At 41.3% G+C, this 17845-nt stretch overlaps 4 gene segments (V, D, J or C); 1 reads left to right on the top strand and 3 right to left on the bottom strand.

Annotated features, from left to right (window-relative positions):
- The first annotated feature begins 2496 nt into the window (after window positions 1-2496).
- Window positions 2497-3941, top strand: LOC125020345. The segment is given in 3 exon segments: window positions 2497-2508; window positions 2597-2652; window positions 3457-3941. Coding segments are annotated over 3 exon segments (393 nt in total).
- A 7451-nt stretch (window positions 3942-11392) lies between these two features.
- On the bottom strand, window positions 11393-12087 carry LOC125019781. The segment is given in 2 exon segments: window positions 11393-11700; window positions 11907-12087. Coding segments are annotated over 2 exon segments (360 nt in total).
- Window positions 12088-12508: 421 nt separating this feature from the next.
- LOC125019779 lies at window positions 12509-12990 on the bottom strand. The segment is given in 2 exon segments: window positions 12509-12831; window positions 12939-12990. Coding segments are annotated over 2 exon segments (375 nt in total).
- A 3767-nt stretch (window positions 12991-16757) lies between these two features.
- Window positions 16758-17266, bottom strand: LOC125020344. The segment is given in 2 exon segments: window positions 16758-17107; window positions 17215-17266. Coding segments are annotated over 2 exon segments (402 nt in total).
- Window positions 17267-17845: the final 579 nt, after the last annotated feature.

Below are 17845 nucleotides of genomic sequence, written 5' to 3'. Positions count from 1 at the left end.
AGTCAAAGTGAGAATTAGTAGTTTGTAGATGAAACATGAAGACACCAGAGGAACAAAATGCCTCTTTCTTAGTTTGCTCTTTAGTCCTGAAATGTTGTCCTGTCTGTTGCCGTGGTTCAGCAGTGATGCCTGTCTGTTGCCACGGTTACCGAGCTGAGAGAGGGAAGTGAAAGACTGAAGAGCAGCTTCACCCAAACTCCCAGTTTGTCTGAGTTTTCTGTGTCTCTGTCTCTGCAGTGGGTAGAGTCCCCCCCTCCCTGACGGTGCTGCCTCCCTCCGTGGAGGAGCTGCAGCAGGGGAAGGCCACGCTCATGTGCCTGGCCAACAAGGGCTTCCCCTCAGACTGGAGTCTGTCCTGGAAGGTGGACGGCAGCAGCAGCATCAGCAACGGGGAGCAGAGCAGGGCCCCGGGGTGCTGCAGAAGGACGGCCACTACAGCTGGAGCAGCACCCTGAGGCTCCCTGCAGACCAGTGGAGGAAGGTGGTCTTTGTGACCTGTGAGGCCAGCCAGGGCTCCCAGACTCCGCTCTCAGAGACACTGAGGAGAGACCAGTGTTCCCAGTCCTGACCTGACTCACTGGGACTCTCACACTGCTTTCACTCTCTCTCTGCTCTCTGGCTTTTCTCTGTCTCTTTATTTCTACCATGAGACCAACTCAACATCATTATTCTTCAGCTTCTCGTATTTTTCATATTTCAACACAATAAAGTTGTTTTTTCTTCAAGCCAAATACTTTGTCTCTGTTCTTTATTCAACAACATAATCATCATCTTGTTTTTTAATATTTCCTGAATGCATCTCATCACAGTCACATTTAATATTTAGATCTAATTCATCAACTACGGGTAAACATCAGGTTTTATCACTTTGCAGCGACTGTTTGAGGATCAGTGTCTCAGTTCAGGAAACCAATGAATTATATGTGTGTATTAAATATGTTTTTTTCAATCATTTTTAACCAGTTAGAATATACTTTAATTCTAGTAAATGTAATAATAAGTCATTAACGTTTCATTTGTAATTTGAGGGAATTTGATAACTTTAAGTTTTTCTCTATAAATTTAACTTTTCATCCTTTAATAGTGACTGAAACATTCTGACTCTTTCAGGTTTTATTTCACTACAATGATGAAGTTATGTAATAAACTGAAAGTTGATCTGAACTAATTGTCTGTTAGAGACTAATAATGAGTTGGACTACAGACATCTGCTACTATCCATGATAACACACACTGAACATTAATCAATAGATGTGTTTTAGATGTTTTTCTTTTTAAATGTGACAGTTAAATATGATGATGTATGAAGTTTTTAACCAACGTCTGGTTTGTGTGTTCAATGAACTGTATCAGTCTCTGCAGTAGCTTCCAGCTGCAACAGTCACTTCAGTTTCTGTTCAGTCTGACTGAGGGAGGTTTTTGTACGACGCTTTTTCACTGTGTGAACACCCACTGACTGTTGATGCTATGAACACTCTGACAGTAATAAACTGCTGCATCATCAACCTGGATTCCACTGATGGTCAGAGTGAAGTCAGAGTTTGATCCACTGCCTGAAAAACGATCTGGAATCCCTGATTCTCTACGATTAGTCCAGTAAATGAGAAGTTTAGGAACTCCTCCATCTCTCTGTTGGTACCAGGCTAAACGGTGGATAGAGCTGTAAACATGAACATTCTGACTGGTTCTACAGTTGATGGTGACGGTTCCTCCCAGACCAGACCTCACTGATCCAGGCTGAGTCACTGTGACCTGGCCTCTGGACTCTGAGGATACAGAGACAAAAACATAAAGCAGCTTGATGGTTTTGTGGGCTTCATTTCAGAGGGACGGATGTTGATAGAGGAGAGGAGTTTGATTCTCTGGACTTTACCTGTGAAGCAGCAGCAGAGGAGAGTCCAGATGAGGACGCAGATCAAAGTCATGTTTTTGATGAGGAGGATTTCTGTGGCTTCTGTTGTCATGAAGGACAGCTGTCAGTCATCCAGTCTTCAACTCTCAGGACTATAAACTCTCCCAGAGCACTGGAGCATGGTGCTGCTGATGCAAAGTCACTCTCTATGGAAATGCTCTCAGTGACTCCAACAGGGACTTGGATCACTCTGATCATGATGTTGATCAATGGATCAATCACTTCGTTTTTGGATTGATCAGGAACTTGTTGAAAGATTTTACAATTTCACTTTAATATGTATCTTCTTTTAAAATATCTCTTATTGTCCATTCATTTTTGAATCAGTTTTTTTTAGATCAGTCAGTTCTCAGTGTTGATCTGTAGTTATATCAATATTCTATACATTTGGGTTTTTATCTGTATGAATGAATAAAATGTCTTGCATGTGCATGTTATCATATTACCAGTTCTATCAACATTTCTGTCACAAAATTCAATGAAAGTCAATGGGACATTTTAAAAGTAATTTAACATGAAATTAACTGTAAATAAAAGTCTAAATTCAGTCATGTTGTTGCTCTGTGTTATTTCCAGTTTTCACAATGATCCAAACAGTGAATCATTGAGTTGAGTTAGTTTGTTTCAGAGTCAGAGAGCCGTGTCTCTCTACAGTCAGAGGTTTTTGTACGGCGCCTCAATGAGTTTGTATCACTGTGGTACACGTTCGGTGGAGGAACCAGACTGGAAGTTAACTGTAAGTACATTTGACTCATTTAAAAACCCAAATCTAGATTTATTGTCATTTATTTCATAGCTATAGATGTTACTGAAACATTTATTCTGCTCGTTGTTATTCATTTAATTGGGAGGTTCAGTAATGAGTGACATTATGTCTTCGAACTCAAATCTGCTTCACTTCAACATTTTGTCTCAAAAGAGATTTAATTTTACTGTTATGTTGTTTTTAACGTCTAAACTAAAGTTTCCTCTCTGAAGAAAATCTGCTCCAATCTTTTTAAAGTTTAGACCAAACAGCTGACAAAACATTTCTCCTCGATTTCACTGGATCTTTCTCAAAATTTTTCATGGCTCATATTTTGTAGATCTCAATCTGTTAAAAGCTCACTGTTCTATTTAAACAGCATGATGTCTGAGTTGGATTCATTTGAGGAGTTTTAATGTGGAATTCAGTGGTTGACAATGTTCATGTTGAAGAAGCAAAGCAAACACACACCATCGAGGTCTTTTCTGTTAGAAACTGTTAAGATCCTGTAAAAGAAGAGAAACGTGACATTTTTCACTTCGTGTCAAATGTGTTTTAAAGAGTCAAAGTGAGAATTAGTAGTTTGTAGATGAAACATGAAGACACCAGAGGAACAAAATGCCTCTTTCTTAGTTTCCTCTTTAGTCCTGAAACCTGTCTGTTGCCGTGGTTCAGCAGTGATGCCTGTCTGTTGCCACGGTTACCGAGCTGAGAGAGGGAAGTGAAAGACTGAAGAGCAGCTTCACCCAAACTCCCAGTTTGTCTGAGTTTTCTGTGTCTCTGTCTCTGCAGTGGGTAGAGTCCCCCCCTCCCTGACGCTGCTGCCTCCCTCCGTGGAGGAGCTGCAGCAGGGGAAGGCCACGCTCATGTGCCTGGCCAACAAGGGCTTCCCCTCAGACTGGAGTCTGTCCTGGAAGGTGGACGGCAGCAGCAGCATCAGCAACGGGGAGCAGAGCAGGAGCCCCGGGGTGCTGCAGAAGGACGGCCACTACAGCTGGAGCAGCACCCTGAGGCTCCCTGCAGACCAGTGGAGGAAGGTGGTCTCTGTGACCTGTGAGGCCAGCCAGGGCTCCCAGACTCCGCTCTCAGAGACACTGAGGAGAGACCAGTGTTCCCAGTCCTGACCTGACTCACTGGGACTCTCACACTGCTTTCACTCTCTCTCTGCTCTCTGGCTTTTCTCTGTCTCTTTATTTCTACCATGAGACCAACTCAACATCATTATTCTTCAGCTTCTCGTGTTTTTCATGTTTCAACACAATAAAGTTTTTTCTTCAAGTCAAATACTTTGTCTCTGTTCTTTCTTCAACAACATTATCATCATCTTGTTTTTTAATATTTCCTGAATGCATCTCATCACAGTCACATTTAATCTTTAGATCTAATTCATCAACTACAGGTAAACATCAGGTTTTATCACTTTGCAGCTACAGTCTGAGGATCAGTGTCTCAGTTCAGGAAACTAATGAATTATATGTGTGTATTAAATATGTTTTCACAATCATTTTTAACCAGCTAAAATGTACTTTAATTCTAGTAAATGTAATAATAAATCTGTGGTGGGTAGAGCTCCCCCTCCCTTCTCTGCCTGTTGGGCCACACCCCCTCCAATCAGTGATTCCCAACAGGTGAGGCCATCACCTCCTGGTTCTATTTAAATGTAGCTGCAGGCAGTGGTAGGTTTTTGCCTCACGCTCTCCTGACCCTGCATCTGTTCCATGAATGACGATGTCTAGTCAAAGTATGCTCTTGGTCTTTCTGTCAAACATACTTCTGGCACATGCTCTTAGTTCTTCCCTTGCATCTGTATAGGTGAGAGACTGAGCACTAAAGGGGACTAGTCACCGCGCTCCCTCCCCCCGTCTGTGCAGCGCTCGTCATGTGTGGATGTGTGACTGTATAATATTCAACTCCAGGAACGGAGAAGTGATGTGGGCTCCTGCTGCTGTAGATGAGCTCTAGTCACTGCTGCTTTTGCCCCTTTTTCAAAATATATTTTGTGTACTTATGGTTACCTTGGTTCATTTAGTGTTTTCATTATAAATTGTGTTAAGGGAGCTTTGTTTTCTCCCCAGTCCAGTTAGTCGGTTTAGTGTTTTTGTTTCTTGGTTTCTATGTTTTTTTTTTCCAGTTAATTCTGTTCTGGGGTTCTGTCAGTGCCAGTACAGGTGGGCTGGTCATAGGTGTGCAGGTGGTGGCTCACTGGGTGGAGGGTTTCCTTATTTCAGTTTTATTTGCATGTTTTATGTTATAATTTGTGTCTTTTGCTTTGCAGTGTGTGTGACCCCCCTTGGGATAGCTGCTGGTGGTGGCCCCTCTCCCCTTCACTCCCCCACCCCTGTAGGCCTCTCTGACAGTCACCTTGTGCTGGTAAACACTTCAGTGGAGTGACATTTTAGCATGTAGAGATATTTTTGTGATACAACCTTATTTTTAAGCCCAGTCCTCCTCCTATTTAACTGATGTCAGATTTACTTCTAAATAAAAATTAAATTGTTCACAACTAGAAATTCACCTCTGCTCATTTTCTCCTTGAAACATAAGAACCTGTATTCAGTGTTTTATTCTCTGGGTGAAAGTCCCAGAGTGGCGTTGTGGCATGGTCAGGGGTGTACAGCTGCCCCGGTTACAAGTCATTTGGGTTTTAGTTTTAATTTGAGGGAATTTAATAACTTTGAGTTTTTCTCTATAAATTTAACTTTTCATCCTTTAATAGTGACTGAAACATTCTGACTCTTTCAGGTTTTATTTCACTACAATGATGAAGTTATGTGATAAACTGAAAGTTGATCTGAACTAATTGTCTATTAGAGACTAATAATGAGTTGGACTACAGACATCTGCTACTATCCATGATAACACACACTGAACATTAATCAACAGATGTGTTTTAGATGTTTTTCTTTTTAAATGTCACAGTTAAATATGATGATGTATGAAGTTTTTAACCAACGTCTGGTTTGTGTGTTCAGTGAACTGTATCAGTCTCTGCAGTAGCTTCCAGCTGCAACAGTCACTTCAGTTTCTGTTCAGTCTGACTGAGGGAGGTTTTTGTACGACGCTTTTTCACTGTGTGAACACCCACTGACTGTTGATGCTATGAAAACTCTGACAGTAATAAACTGCTGCATCTTCAGTCTGGACTCCACTGATGGTCAGAGTGAAGTCAGAGTTTGATCCACTGCCTGAAAAACGATCTGGAATCCCTGATTCTAATTGATCAGCAAGATAAATGAGAAGTTTAGGAACTCCTCCATCTCTCTGTTGGTACCAGGATAATGCAATATCAGCATCAACATCCTGACTGGTTCTACAGGTGATGGTGACGGTTCCTCCCAGATCAGACCTCACTGATCCAGGCTGAGTCACTGTGACCTGACCTCTGGACTCTGAGGATACAGAGACAAAAACATAAAGCAGCTTGATGGTTTTGTGGGCTTCATTTCAGAGGGACGGATGTTGATAGAGGAGAGGAGTTTGATTCTCTGGACTTTACCTGTGAAGCAGCAGCAGAGGAGAGTCCAGATGAGGACGCAGATCAAAGTCATGTTTTTGATGAGGAGGATTTCTGTGGCTTCTGTTGTCATGAAGGACAGCTGTCAGTCATCCAGTCTTCAACTCTCAGGACTATAAACTCTCCCAGAGCACTGGAGCATGGTGCTGCTGATGCAAAGTCACTCTCTATGGAAATGCTCTGACTCTTTATTAAAATGAGTCAGTGATGATATTTTAGAACAGTATCTATCAATAATGTCTAACACAGTTTATTATCATGTGTTGCTGATATTTTTCTTTTAAACAATGATTTATGTCACTGTTACTAACCAGGTTTTTTAAATGGAGGCTGATTAATTTTTCAGGTGTTTCTGTAAATGGAAAGTTTGGAATGATGAGTAATTTTGATGCCAGTATTCATTTGTCTCAATTTTACCATGAATCTAAAAACTTATCATAGATGATGATGATTTCTTAAGTGTTTTGGAAACACTTGAATGTTAAACTGTTTGACTGAAGGAAAGTTCTTTAAATCAGTCAACAGATTAGTGAGTCGACCTTTAGTGAACTTGTCTGTTTCAGACATTTCAGTAGCCAGGTCCAGAGGGACGGTGGTAATCCAAGCAGCAGCAGTTTGTTGACTAAAGTCTGTGGTTCAGTTGTATTAAATGCAGAGCTGAAGTCCAGGAAAAGCAGCCTGTAGGTGTTTCTACTCTCCAGGTGAGTGAGAGCAGAGTGGACGACAGATGAAATGACATCCTCTACAGACCTGTTCTTCCCGTATGTATACTGGTCTGGGTCCACATTGATGTCCACCCTCTCCTTAATGTGGCCATGACCATGCGTTCAAAGCTTTTCATAACTATTGGAGTGAGGGCCACCGGTCGATAGTCACTCATTCTCCTGACTGCTGCACAGTTGGACTCTGGGATGATGGAAGCTGTTTACAGGGACACCGTCTCCACAGCCTGGAAGAGAGAGACGTTAAAGACCTCACACCTTAGTGAGCTGGTCTGCACAGTCCAACAGAAACCTCCCAGGGATGTTATCTGGAGGTTGACACATTGCAGAGAGGTCCTCATCTTGTTTCCAGACACTCTGAGTGAGTCTGGAACAGGTAGTGGGATCAGCTGGTTCAAAGTGGGTATAGAAGGTGTTTATGGCCTTTAGACTTTCACATAACATCTTTTCAGAGCATTAAATCAGCTGCAGGAGTCTTTTCTAGGTGACTCCTGATCTGATGGGAGTGTTGTGAACAGGGATGTTGTGAACAGGGTGTGATGCCCCCCGAGATCCTTCAAGACCTCTACCTGGATCTGACATGATGTAGAACACACACAGGCTCCAGTTGGAGGCCGGGAGATGACTGGATGTTCTCACGATGTGTTCCAGTCTGTTCTTGGTGTGAGCAGAGGATGTGATGGAGGAGGTGAGGACACTTTCGATGGTGGCTCTGTAGAACTGGGCACGAACGTTGGGGGAGACGTTCATCTTGTGGAGCGGCCTGAGGAAAAAACATCCTCTGGTGAGACCGCTTGGATGAGTGTGTCTCCCATTTCAGGTCCCTGGTGATGGTGGTGCCCAGAAACCTGTACTGGGGTGTTGATGAGAAGTGGGGGGTGTGAGGGTGCGTGTCCACAGAAGTCCATGCCCAACTCCAGCGTCTTGTTGATGTTTAGATCCAGAGGTACCTGCAGCTGTAGCAGGTTGAGCTATAATCCACAAACAGGGCCCTGACGTAGGAGCTGGGCTGGTCCAGGTGCTGGAGCACATGGTGGAGGCTGAGGTTGATGGCGTTGTCCACAGAGTGATTTGCTCTGTAGGTTGTCACGACCTGGCTCATGGGCCGTGACAAAAAGCACAAATACACAGGAACATAACTTTCAAGAAGTTTATAACAAACGAGGATAAATAATCAGAAGGAAAGAGTTCCACATTCTGGAGGTGGGTTGTGGATGTCAGTGTTTATCAGTGTTTCTGGTGATGAGTGAATGTCCTCGTGTAGAATGTTAATTGTAGTACATGTAATAATAAATCTGTGGTGGGTAGAGCTCCCCCTCCCTTCTCTGCCTGTTGGGCCACACCCCCTCCAATCAGTGATTCCCAACAGGTGAGGCTATCACCTCCTGGTTCTATTTAAATGTAGCTGCAGGCAGTGGTAGGTTTTTGCCTCACGCTCTCCTGACCCTGCATCTGTTCCATGAATGACAATGTCTAGTCAAAGTATGCTCTTGGTCTTTCTGTCAAACATATTTCTGGCACATGCTCTTAGTACTTCCCTAGCATCTGTATAGGTGAGAGACTGAGCACTAAAGGGGACTATCACCGCGCTCCCTCCCCCTGTCTGTGCAGCGCTCGTCATGTGTGGATGTGTGACTGTATAATGTTCAACTCCAGGAACGGAGAAGTGATGTGGGCTCCTGCTGCTGTAGATGAGCTCTAGTCACTGCTGCTTTTGCCCCTTTTTCAAAATATGTTTTGTGTACTTATGGTTACCTTGGTTCATTTAGTGTTTTCATTATAAATTGTGTTAAGGGAGCTTTGTTTTCTCCCCAGACCAGTTAGTCGGTTTAGTGTTTTTGTTTCTTGGTTTCTTTGTTTTTTGAGTTAATTCTGTTCTGGGGTTCTGTCAGTGCCAGTACAGGTGGGCTAGTCATAGGTGTGCAGGTGGTGGCTCACTGGGTGGAGCGTTTCCTCATTTCAGTTTTATTTGCATGTTTTATGTTATAATTTGTGTCTTTTGCTTTGCAGTGTGTGTGACCCCCCTTCGGATAGGTGCTGGTGGTGGCCCCTCTCCCCTTCACTCCCCCACCCCTGTAGGCCTCTCTGACAGTCACCTTGTGCTGGTAAACACTTCAGTGTTGTGACATTTTAGCATATAGAGATATTTTTGTGATACAGCCTTATTTTTAAGCCCAGTCCTCCTCCTATTTAACTGATGTCAGATTTACTTGTAAATAAAAATTAAAATTGTTCACAACTAGAAATTCACCTCTCTGCTCCTTTTCTCCTTGAAACATAAGAACCTGTATTCAGTGTTTTATTCTCTGGGTGAAAGTCCCAGAGTGGCGTTGAGGTATGGTCAGGGGTGTAGAGCTGCCCCGGTTACAAGTCATTTGGGTTTTAGTTTTAATTTGAGAGAATTTAATAACTTTGAGTTTTTCTCTATGAATTTAACTTTTCATTCTTTAACGACTGAAACATTCTGACTCTTTCAGGTTTTATTTCACTACAATGATGAAGTTATGTAATAAACTGAAAGTTGATCTGAACTAATTATCTATTAGAGACTAATAATGAGTTGGACTACAGACATCTGCTACTATCCATGATAACACACACTGAACATTAATCAGTAGATGTGTTTTAGATGTTTTTCTTTTTAAATGTCACAGTTAAATATGATGATGTATGAAGTTTTTAACCAACGTCTAGTTTGTGTGTTCAGTGAACTGTATCAGTCTCTGCAGTAGCTTCCAGCTGCAACAGTCACTTCAGTTTCTGTTCAGTCTGACTGAGGGAGGTTTTTGTACAACGCTTTTTCACTGTGTAAACACATACTGACTGTTGATCTCATGACGACTCTGACAGTAATAAACTGCTGCATCTTCAGCCTGGACTCCACTGATGGTCAGAGTGAAGTTAGAGTTTGATCCACTGCCTGAAAAACGATCTGGAATCCCTGATGCTCTATTTTTAGCCCAATAAATGAGAAGTTTAGGAACTCCTCCATCTCTCTGTTGGTACCAGGCTAAAAAGTTGCCATCATTAACCCCCTGACTGGTTCTACAGTTGATGGTGACGGTTCCTCCGAGACCAGAGGTCACTGATCCAGGCTGAGTCACTGTGACCTGGCCTCTGAGTCATACTGAGTCATGATCAGGAGTAATCAAATCAATCCTAACCTTTGGATTTGTGACTCCAACAGGGACTTATTTGGTGTGAACCATAGTATCAGCTAGATATTGATGTGGTCAGTTCAGTAGTAGAGGAGGTTTTTAGTCAGCTTCATCTGCTTTGGTGTTGATTACCAACAGGTCCACTAGAGGGGCAGCAATAACATGAACTCCTAAACAGGAAGAGTTTTGTATTTATCTAGGGTCAGTGTCACTACTGGTAGTATGAGGTGATACCTGGACCCTACAGAGGCTGAACAGAGGGTCCAACTCTGTCAAGATGGGACATCAGTACATGCCATTGTCTGAAGGTTTGATGTGTCCAAACCAGGTGAGTTGTAGTATGGCTGCTGTAATGTGATCATTGGTACATTAACTGTCAACTCATTAGGTTTTGAACATTACTACATACAATTACAGGAACTCACTCACAGTTTGTGAACAGGTCTGATTAATCACCACTCACAAGGTTTTTCTGGATGGATGGATGGATGGATGGATGGATGGATGGATGGATGGATGGATGGATGGATGGATGGATGGATGGATGGATGGATGGATAATTAGATAGATTACTTTCTCATCATAGCAGTTCGGTATTTGAATACAATAAAATACAATAGAATAAAATGCTGAGATATAAAAATAAAAGCAAAGATAAAAACACAGAATAGGACAAGGACACTTAAAAAACACAAGATACAAGATACATAGGTAGATCAGGTGCAGTGGTGTAGTAGTATAATATATATAGTATATAATATGATATTATATAACAATAATAAGAAGAATATATAATAATACCAGTATATAATAGTATATGGTACTCATAATGGCAGCAGCATCAGCATGTAATAATAACAATAATAATAATAAGAAGAATAAGAATAAGAATAATGATATACACACAAATGTGTCATATGTGCAGGGTGAGTATACGTACATAACTACACTATATAATATGCAAACATGTATTAATCCAAGTATATATATATACACACACACACACACACACACACAAGATAGGATATGATACATAGTATAGGTATAATATATGCATATAAGTACTTGACTATACAATATACTTGAACTGCAAAGGTGTCAGGTAGATTAGTGCAGTTCTGTGATGGTGGCTCTGACAGAGGTAGATGAGTTGTAGAGTCTTTTTGCAGTTGGGAGAAACGATGTCTTGTATTGTTCCTTAGAGCAGCGGGTTGAATGAGTCTGTTGCTGAAGCTTGTGTTATTTTAAGATTTGTATTTGTATTATTCAAACCTCTGTTGTGTAGTTTCAGCTGTTTATCAGTTCCTCTTCAGCTGAGGGAGGTTTTTGTACGATGGTTTTTCACTGTGTGAACGAGCTGTAACTCTGCTGACAATAATAAACTCCTGAATCTTCAGTCTGAACTCTACTGATTGTCAAAGTGAAGTCAGTACCAGATCCACTTCCACTGAAACGATCTGAAACTCCAGACTGACGAGATGAAACAAAATAAATCAGGAGTTTAGGAGCTTCTCCAGGTTTCTGAAGGTACCAGTGCATAGAGCTCTGACCAGCATATTCACTGGCTTTACATTTAACGTTGACAGACTGTCCTGGAAGAACAGACTGAGATCCAGGAGACTGAGTCAGGATGATTTCTCCTGATGAACCTGGAAAAGATGAAAAAGAGGAGAAGAGTTATTGAGACAAATCCAGCTTGGAGAAAGATGATCAAAATCCAAACAGAAGAGGATGATTTGTTGAAGATGGAGAATAGATGGAAGAAGATGAATGCTGCTTGCTTCAGTGTTTCTCCATCATTGTGCTCAACCTGGTTGCATCCTGAAGCAGCAAAGTTTTCAGCAGAGAGTCTCACCCTGAACAAGGAGCCCCAGGGTGGCCAGCAGTAGAGTCAGTGACATCATCATTGTGCTGCCGGCGTGTCAGTGGCTCTGAAAGGCCTGGACAGCCACTGATCAACACTGGCCTCTTAACGGCTGGGAGCAGAGAGGCAGGACACATATGCAAACACACAGAGTCAGTCAGCTGCAGCTGGACAACACATGGCATCATGCTGTTTCCCTCTCACTGTTTATACTCCACATATTTACATATTCACATCATGACATGTGGAGGATATTGATGGTCTGCTAGGAAACTGATCCAGTGACTTGTGAACAACTTGGTTCTGGAAGATTCTCTATGTGATCATTCTTAGTGAAATTAATATTAATGACTGAATGATTATTGATCACAAACATTTATGATGTTGATCTGTGTCTTCAGTTTGACTTTCGGTTGGATTTAAGTGAGAAAGTTTTTCGTTAATCTCCAAGCTTTCCTCATTAACTGTCACAGTTTAATAGGATGCATAAAATAGGGAGAGAATTTTGACTTTGGATCTGATAAATAACTGCTGCAACAGTCACTTCAGTTTCTGTTCAGTCTGACTGAGGGAGGTTTTTGTACGACGCTTTTTCACTGTGTGAACACACTCTGACTGTTGATCTCATGATAACTCTGACAGTAATAAACTGCTGCATCTTCAGCCTGGACTCCACTGATGGTCAGAGTGAAGTCAGAGTTTGATCCGCTGCCTGAAAAACGACCTGGAATCCCTGATGCTCTACTGCTAGCAAGATAAATGAGAAGTTTAGGAACTCCTCCATCTCTCTGTTGGTACCAGGCTAAATCGTTGCCACCATTAACCCTCTGACTGGTTCTACAGTTGATGTTGACGGTTCCTCCCAGACTAGAACTCACTGATCCAGGCTGAGTCACTGTGACCTGGCCTCTGGACTCTGAGGATACAGAGACAAAAACATAAAGCAGCTTGATGGTTTTGTGGGCTTCATTTCAGAGGGACGGATGTTGATAGAGGAGAGGAGTTTGATTCTCTGGACTTTACCTGTGAAGCAGCAGCAGAGGAGAGTCCAGATGAGGACGCAGATCAAAGTCATGTTTTTGATGAGGAGGATTTCTGTGGCTTCTGTTGTCATGAAGGACAGCTGTCAGTCATCCAGTCTTCAGCTCTCAGGACTATAAACTCTCCCAGAGCACTGAAGCATGGCGCTGCTGATGCAAAGTCACTCTCTATGGAAATGCTCTGACTCTCTCGTCATGTCTTTTTCCATTCGTATAATCTGGTAAAATGTTCTCTTTGTCTTCTTAATACAAGAAAATTCTTTATTTATCCCACTTATGAAATGTTAATCAGTTTTTCTGTATCAGACAGTTCAATGATACGATAAGTAAAAATTAACAAAGTACAAAAAAACTAAATTAAATACATCATCCCTCCACAGAGTCATAGAAGGACCTCTGCAGTACTTTCTAACTTTAGAATTATTTAAATGTTCTTAGCAGGTCGAGTCTGCTCTGGTGTAGTGTTGTCACACCGGTCTTGTGTTGTGTTCAAGTCAGTGTTTGTTTCTCCAGAAATCCACCACCAGCTCCTTAGTTTCACCCACATTCAGCTGGAGGCAGTTTTCCTGTTCACAGACTAGAAAGTCTCTAATGAGTCCTCTGTAATCTCCATCTTCCCCAGCCTAGATGTGGCCAAGTCCACAGAGTATTTCTAGATATTAAAGCTGGTTCAGAGGCGTCTAAAATCATCACTGTAGACGGAGAAGTGGAAAGGAGCCAAGACAGTTCCCTGAGGACGACCACATCCACTCCCGTGTCCAACACCTTAGTTCATGAATCAGTTTTTTGGTGTTAATCTGGATTTTCTCTGCAATAAATGTTGATACAACAATTACAAGAAGTGTTATAGAGACGCCATCAAGTCTTGCTTTTGTCTTTTTACCTTAGGATTCTGAACACAGTGACACTCAAAGTTGACCAGAAGAAGACATAAATGTTCAAACATATTTTCAATTCATAGGTATGTGGTTTGGGACTCAGCTCAAGCTCAACTTGAAAGAACATGTAGTGTCACCAGTTTTTTGTTTTTTAAGATGCGTCACACGTTTGAGATGCAGTGTATATGTAATGTTCTTTACCTAAAGAGTCCTTCTAAATTTAAACCTTAAAAATCTCTAAGTGTTAAAAAATGGGGAGGGTACCTATGTTCCCCGGGTCCCTAACCTTTTTTTTTTAATAAAAAAACAGTCACATATAAAGTGGGGAACATAGGGATGATCCCGGAAAATGATTGAACACAATCAAATCAGAAGCTGTTTCACTGAATAAATGGCGTTAAATCTGTTGAATTTATTTAAATGCTAGTTCAAGTGTCTTTCTCAACAAACCGGTCCACATTCAACAGAATTAGTGTAAAAGTGTATTGAAGTCCATGACAACAAATACGAAATAGATTCTAGGAAAAATAGGAGCAGTTTATCAATGTTATTTAAATGAGTGAAATGCAGAAGTGTTTCCTAGATTTAGCAAGTGAATTAAATGCATCATGGAAGTATATATGTTTTATTTGTTTTGATGACATGTACACTTGTTACAATATAACTTGATTTTATTTTTTTCTAAAATTTGTTCATTGATTTTTCTTTTCCATAAACCGAACACTACAAAGATAACACCCACGGCAATAAAAAAAAAAAACATAATCCACATAAAAAAAAGATAAAAACATAAATACATATAAAAACACAGAACTCAATGCAGACTCACAATCATAAAGCCAAGACCTCCTCCATGTCTGTATTTTTAATGATGTCCAAGAAGTTCTCCCAATGTTCATAGAACTAGGAGGTCCTTTTCTTCATAACATAAGTGAGTTCCTTAACCAGAGTCCAATAGAGGGGCAATCAACATTCCTCCAACATAGAGCGAAGGAATGTCTGGCCTTAAGCAAACTAAGGTCCATTTTCTTCTCCTTAATTGATCATGTACAATTACTGGGATATATACCAAGTATGCACAGTTTAGGACAAAGAGGTATAGAAGAGGAAGAAACCTGAGATATATAACACACCACAGAGCTCCAGAAATGTTGGACCTCTTTGCAATCCCACAGACAGCGATAAAGTGCGCCCTCGTATATGTTGCACTTATAGCACGAATCTGTGTTATTAGGATCAAACTTATTCAATGTTTCCTGTATAATTGTGTGTGTAATTGTATTGTATTAGTTTTAACCTAGTGTTAATGGTCTGTGTTTGAGCTTTAGAACATATAGAACCCCACTCCTCCTCCGTCATATCCTCTTATAGATCTTGAATCCATTTCTCTCATTTACTATAACTATCATGATCTTATACAATATCACAATTAGGCCTTTAGCTAAACAATTTTGAGTACAAAAAGTTTCTAGAGTGGAGAAGCCTGGATGCTGTAATGAATTATTCAAGCGTGATCTAATAAAACTTGTAGATATTTGAAAAAGTGAGTCTGTGGCATATCATATCTCACCCTTAAGTCTTGAAATGATAACAAGTTACCACCAACATATAGGTCACCTAGTTTGGTTAAACCTTTATCAAACCACCGCCTAAACCCCCCGTCCTTCACTGCAGCTCTGAAATACTCATTACCCCAGATTGGTGCAAAACAGGAGAGCACGGGAGTGTCCCCCACATGTTTGTGCACCTCAAACCAGATACCAATAGTATTTTTAGTTGTTATTTTGTTTGTTTGTTTGTTTTTTTAAGCAAAGGATTGGTTGTGTTGTTCTAAAGGTTTTTAAGTGGAGCTGAGTAAAGGAAGCTATCTAAAACTTCGATTTGCGTCCAGGCCGGCCTGCCTTCTTTGAAGAACCAAAACATCGCTGCTCTTAACTGGAAAAGTCTAAGTCTGGGCTTTCTATTCCTCAAAATAAACTTTGAGAGAAGAGTCTTTATTTGGGAGAACATATTTGGTGGAGGAGACATGGGGATAGATTGAAAAACATATAAGACCTTTGGGAGTATGTTCATCTTTGTTATATTAATTCTTCCTGTTATGGAAAGAGCCACTGTTGAGCAACTTGCGATATCCTCTGTTACTTTAACTAAAATGGGCTCATAGTTTGCTGAGCTAAGATTTTTTTTTTTTTTTGGAAGGGAGTAATTTTAATGCCCAGGTATAAGAGCCATCTCAAGTATTGATTAATGATGGGATATAGTTGGGTTTCTTCTTTCACGTTCATGTAGTAACATAATTGAGGATTTTCCTTAAAAACCGTAAAACTAGAACAAACGCCATGATCACTAAGTAATGCCACTAAGGAGGGAATAGATTGGCTCAGAGAAATAATGAACAGTAATGGTGAAATCAGCGAGCCTTAGAGAACCTCGTGTGTGAATCTGAAAGGATGTGAGACGAAATCATTGGTACGTACCAACACTGATGAGTCCACAAACAGGATTTCAGTCCATCTACAAAGATATTCCCCAAACCCGAACCATTTCAGCACCTCCATTAGACAGGGCCATCAACCCTATCTGTGAAATGATTTAAATGATGTATACAATGACAAGCAGCTTGTTTTGACTTTTGATCTAGTTAATAAATGATGGGAAGATGACGGGTTTGTGAAGTATGATAAAATATCATCAGCATAGGAGTGGAGTTGATTTTATGAAGTTGTAGTAGATTCCTGAGATATTGACGGAAGCTATCACTTTTTCATAAGCCATGGATTAATCAACATGTGTATGAAGTTTTTAACCAACGTCTGGTTTGTGTGTTCAGTGAACTGTATCAGTCTCTGCAGTAGCTTCCAGCTGCAACAGTCACTTCAGTTTCTGTTCAGTCTGACTGAGGGAGGTTTTTGTACGACGCTTTTTCACTGTGTGAACACACTCTGACTGTTGATGCTATGATAACTCTGACAGTAATAAACTGCTGCATCTTCAGCCTGGACTCCACTGATGGTCAGAGTAAAGTCAGAGTTTGATCCACTGCCTGAAAAACGATCTGGAATCCCTGATTCTCTACTGTTAGCATCATAAATGAGAAGTTTAGGAACTCCTCCATCTCTCTGTTGGTACCAGGATAAACAATGGTAGGAGTTGTAGTTGAAGCCGCTGTAGTAACTGTAAACATTCTGACTGGTTCTACAGTTGATGGTGACGGTTCCTCCCAGACCAGAGGTCACTGATCCAGGCTGAGTCACTGTGACCTGGCCTCTGGACTCTGAGGATACAGAGACAAAAACATAAAGCAGCTTGATGGTTTTGTGGGCTTCATTTCAGAGGGACGGATCTTGATAGAGGAGAGGAGTTTGATTCTCTGGACTTTACCTGTGAAGCAGCAGCAGAGGAGAGTCCAGATGAGGACGCAGATCAAAGTCATGTTTTTGATGAGGAGGATTTCTGTGGCTTCTGTTGTCATGAAGGACAGCTGTCAGTCATCCAGTCTTCAACTCTCAGGACTATAAACTCTCCCAGAGCACTGGAGCATGGTGCTGCTGATGCAAAGTCACTCTCTATGGAAATGCTCTGAGTCACTTCTCATGTGTTTTTCCATTTGTATCGTGATATGTCCAGGTGTATTGTAAATTTGCTTAACGTGTATGTCTTTGCAAAAGAGCTGAGTGGTGGTTGTTCAGAATTATGTACAGTTGACCTGACATCTTCACTATTTTTTTTGACAAAGGAGCATTTAAACATTTAATCAGTGGTGCTGTACAGTCTGATGACTGTGTGGACAAAGAATCTCCTGAACCTCTCAGTCCTGTAGTGTAGTGAGAGAAGCCTCACACTATTGCTGCATCTCTGCCCCTCCAGGATGTCATGAAGTCCTGTTGTCCAGGATGGATTGTACTGTGTTGCATGTGCCCCTCTCAACAATAGTCTCCAGTGAGTCCAGCTTCCTCCCAATCAAAGACCCAGCCTTCTCAACCAGTCTGTCCAGTTTCTCAGAGGTCCTTTG

Source organism: Mugil cephalus, chromosome 14 (genome assembly GCF_022458985.1).
Source record: "Mugil cephalus isolate CIBA_MC_2020 chromosome 14, CIBA_Mcephalus_1.1, whole genome shotgun sequence".
In the NCBI taxonomy this organism is placed as follows: Eukaryota; Metazoa; Chordata; class Actinopteri; order Mugiliformes; family Mugilidae; genus Mugil; species Mugil cephalus.
Note: the sequence above shows the minus strand (reverse complement) of the source record. Positions and strands in the feature narration are given on the sequence as shown.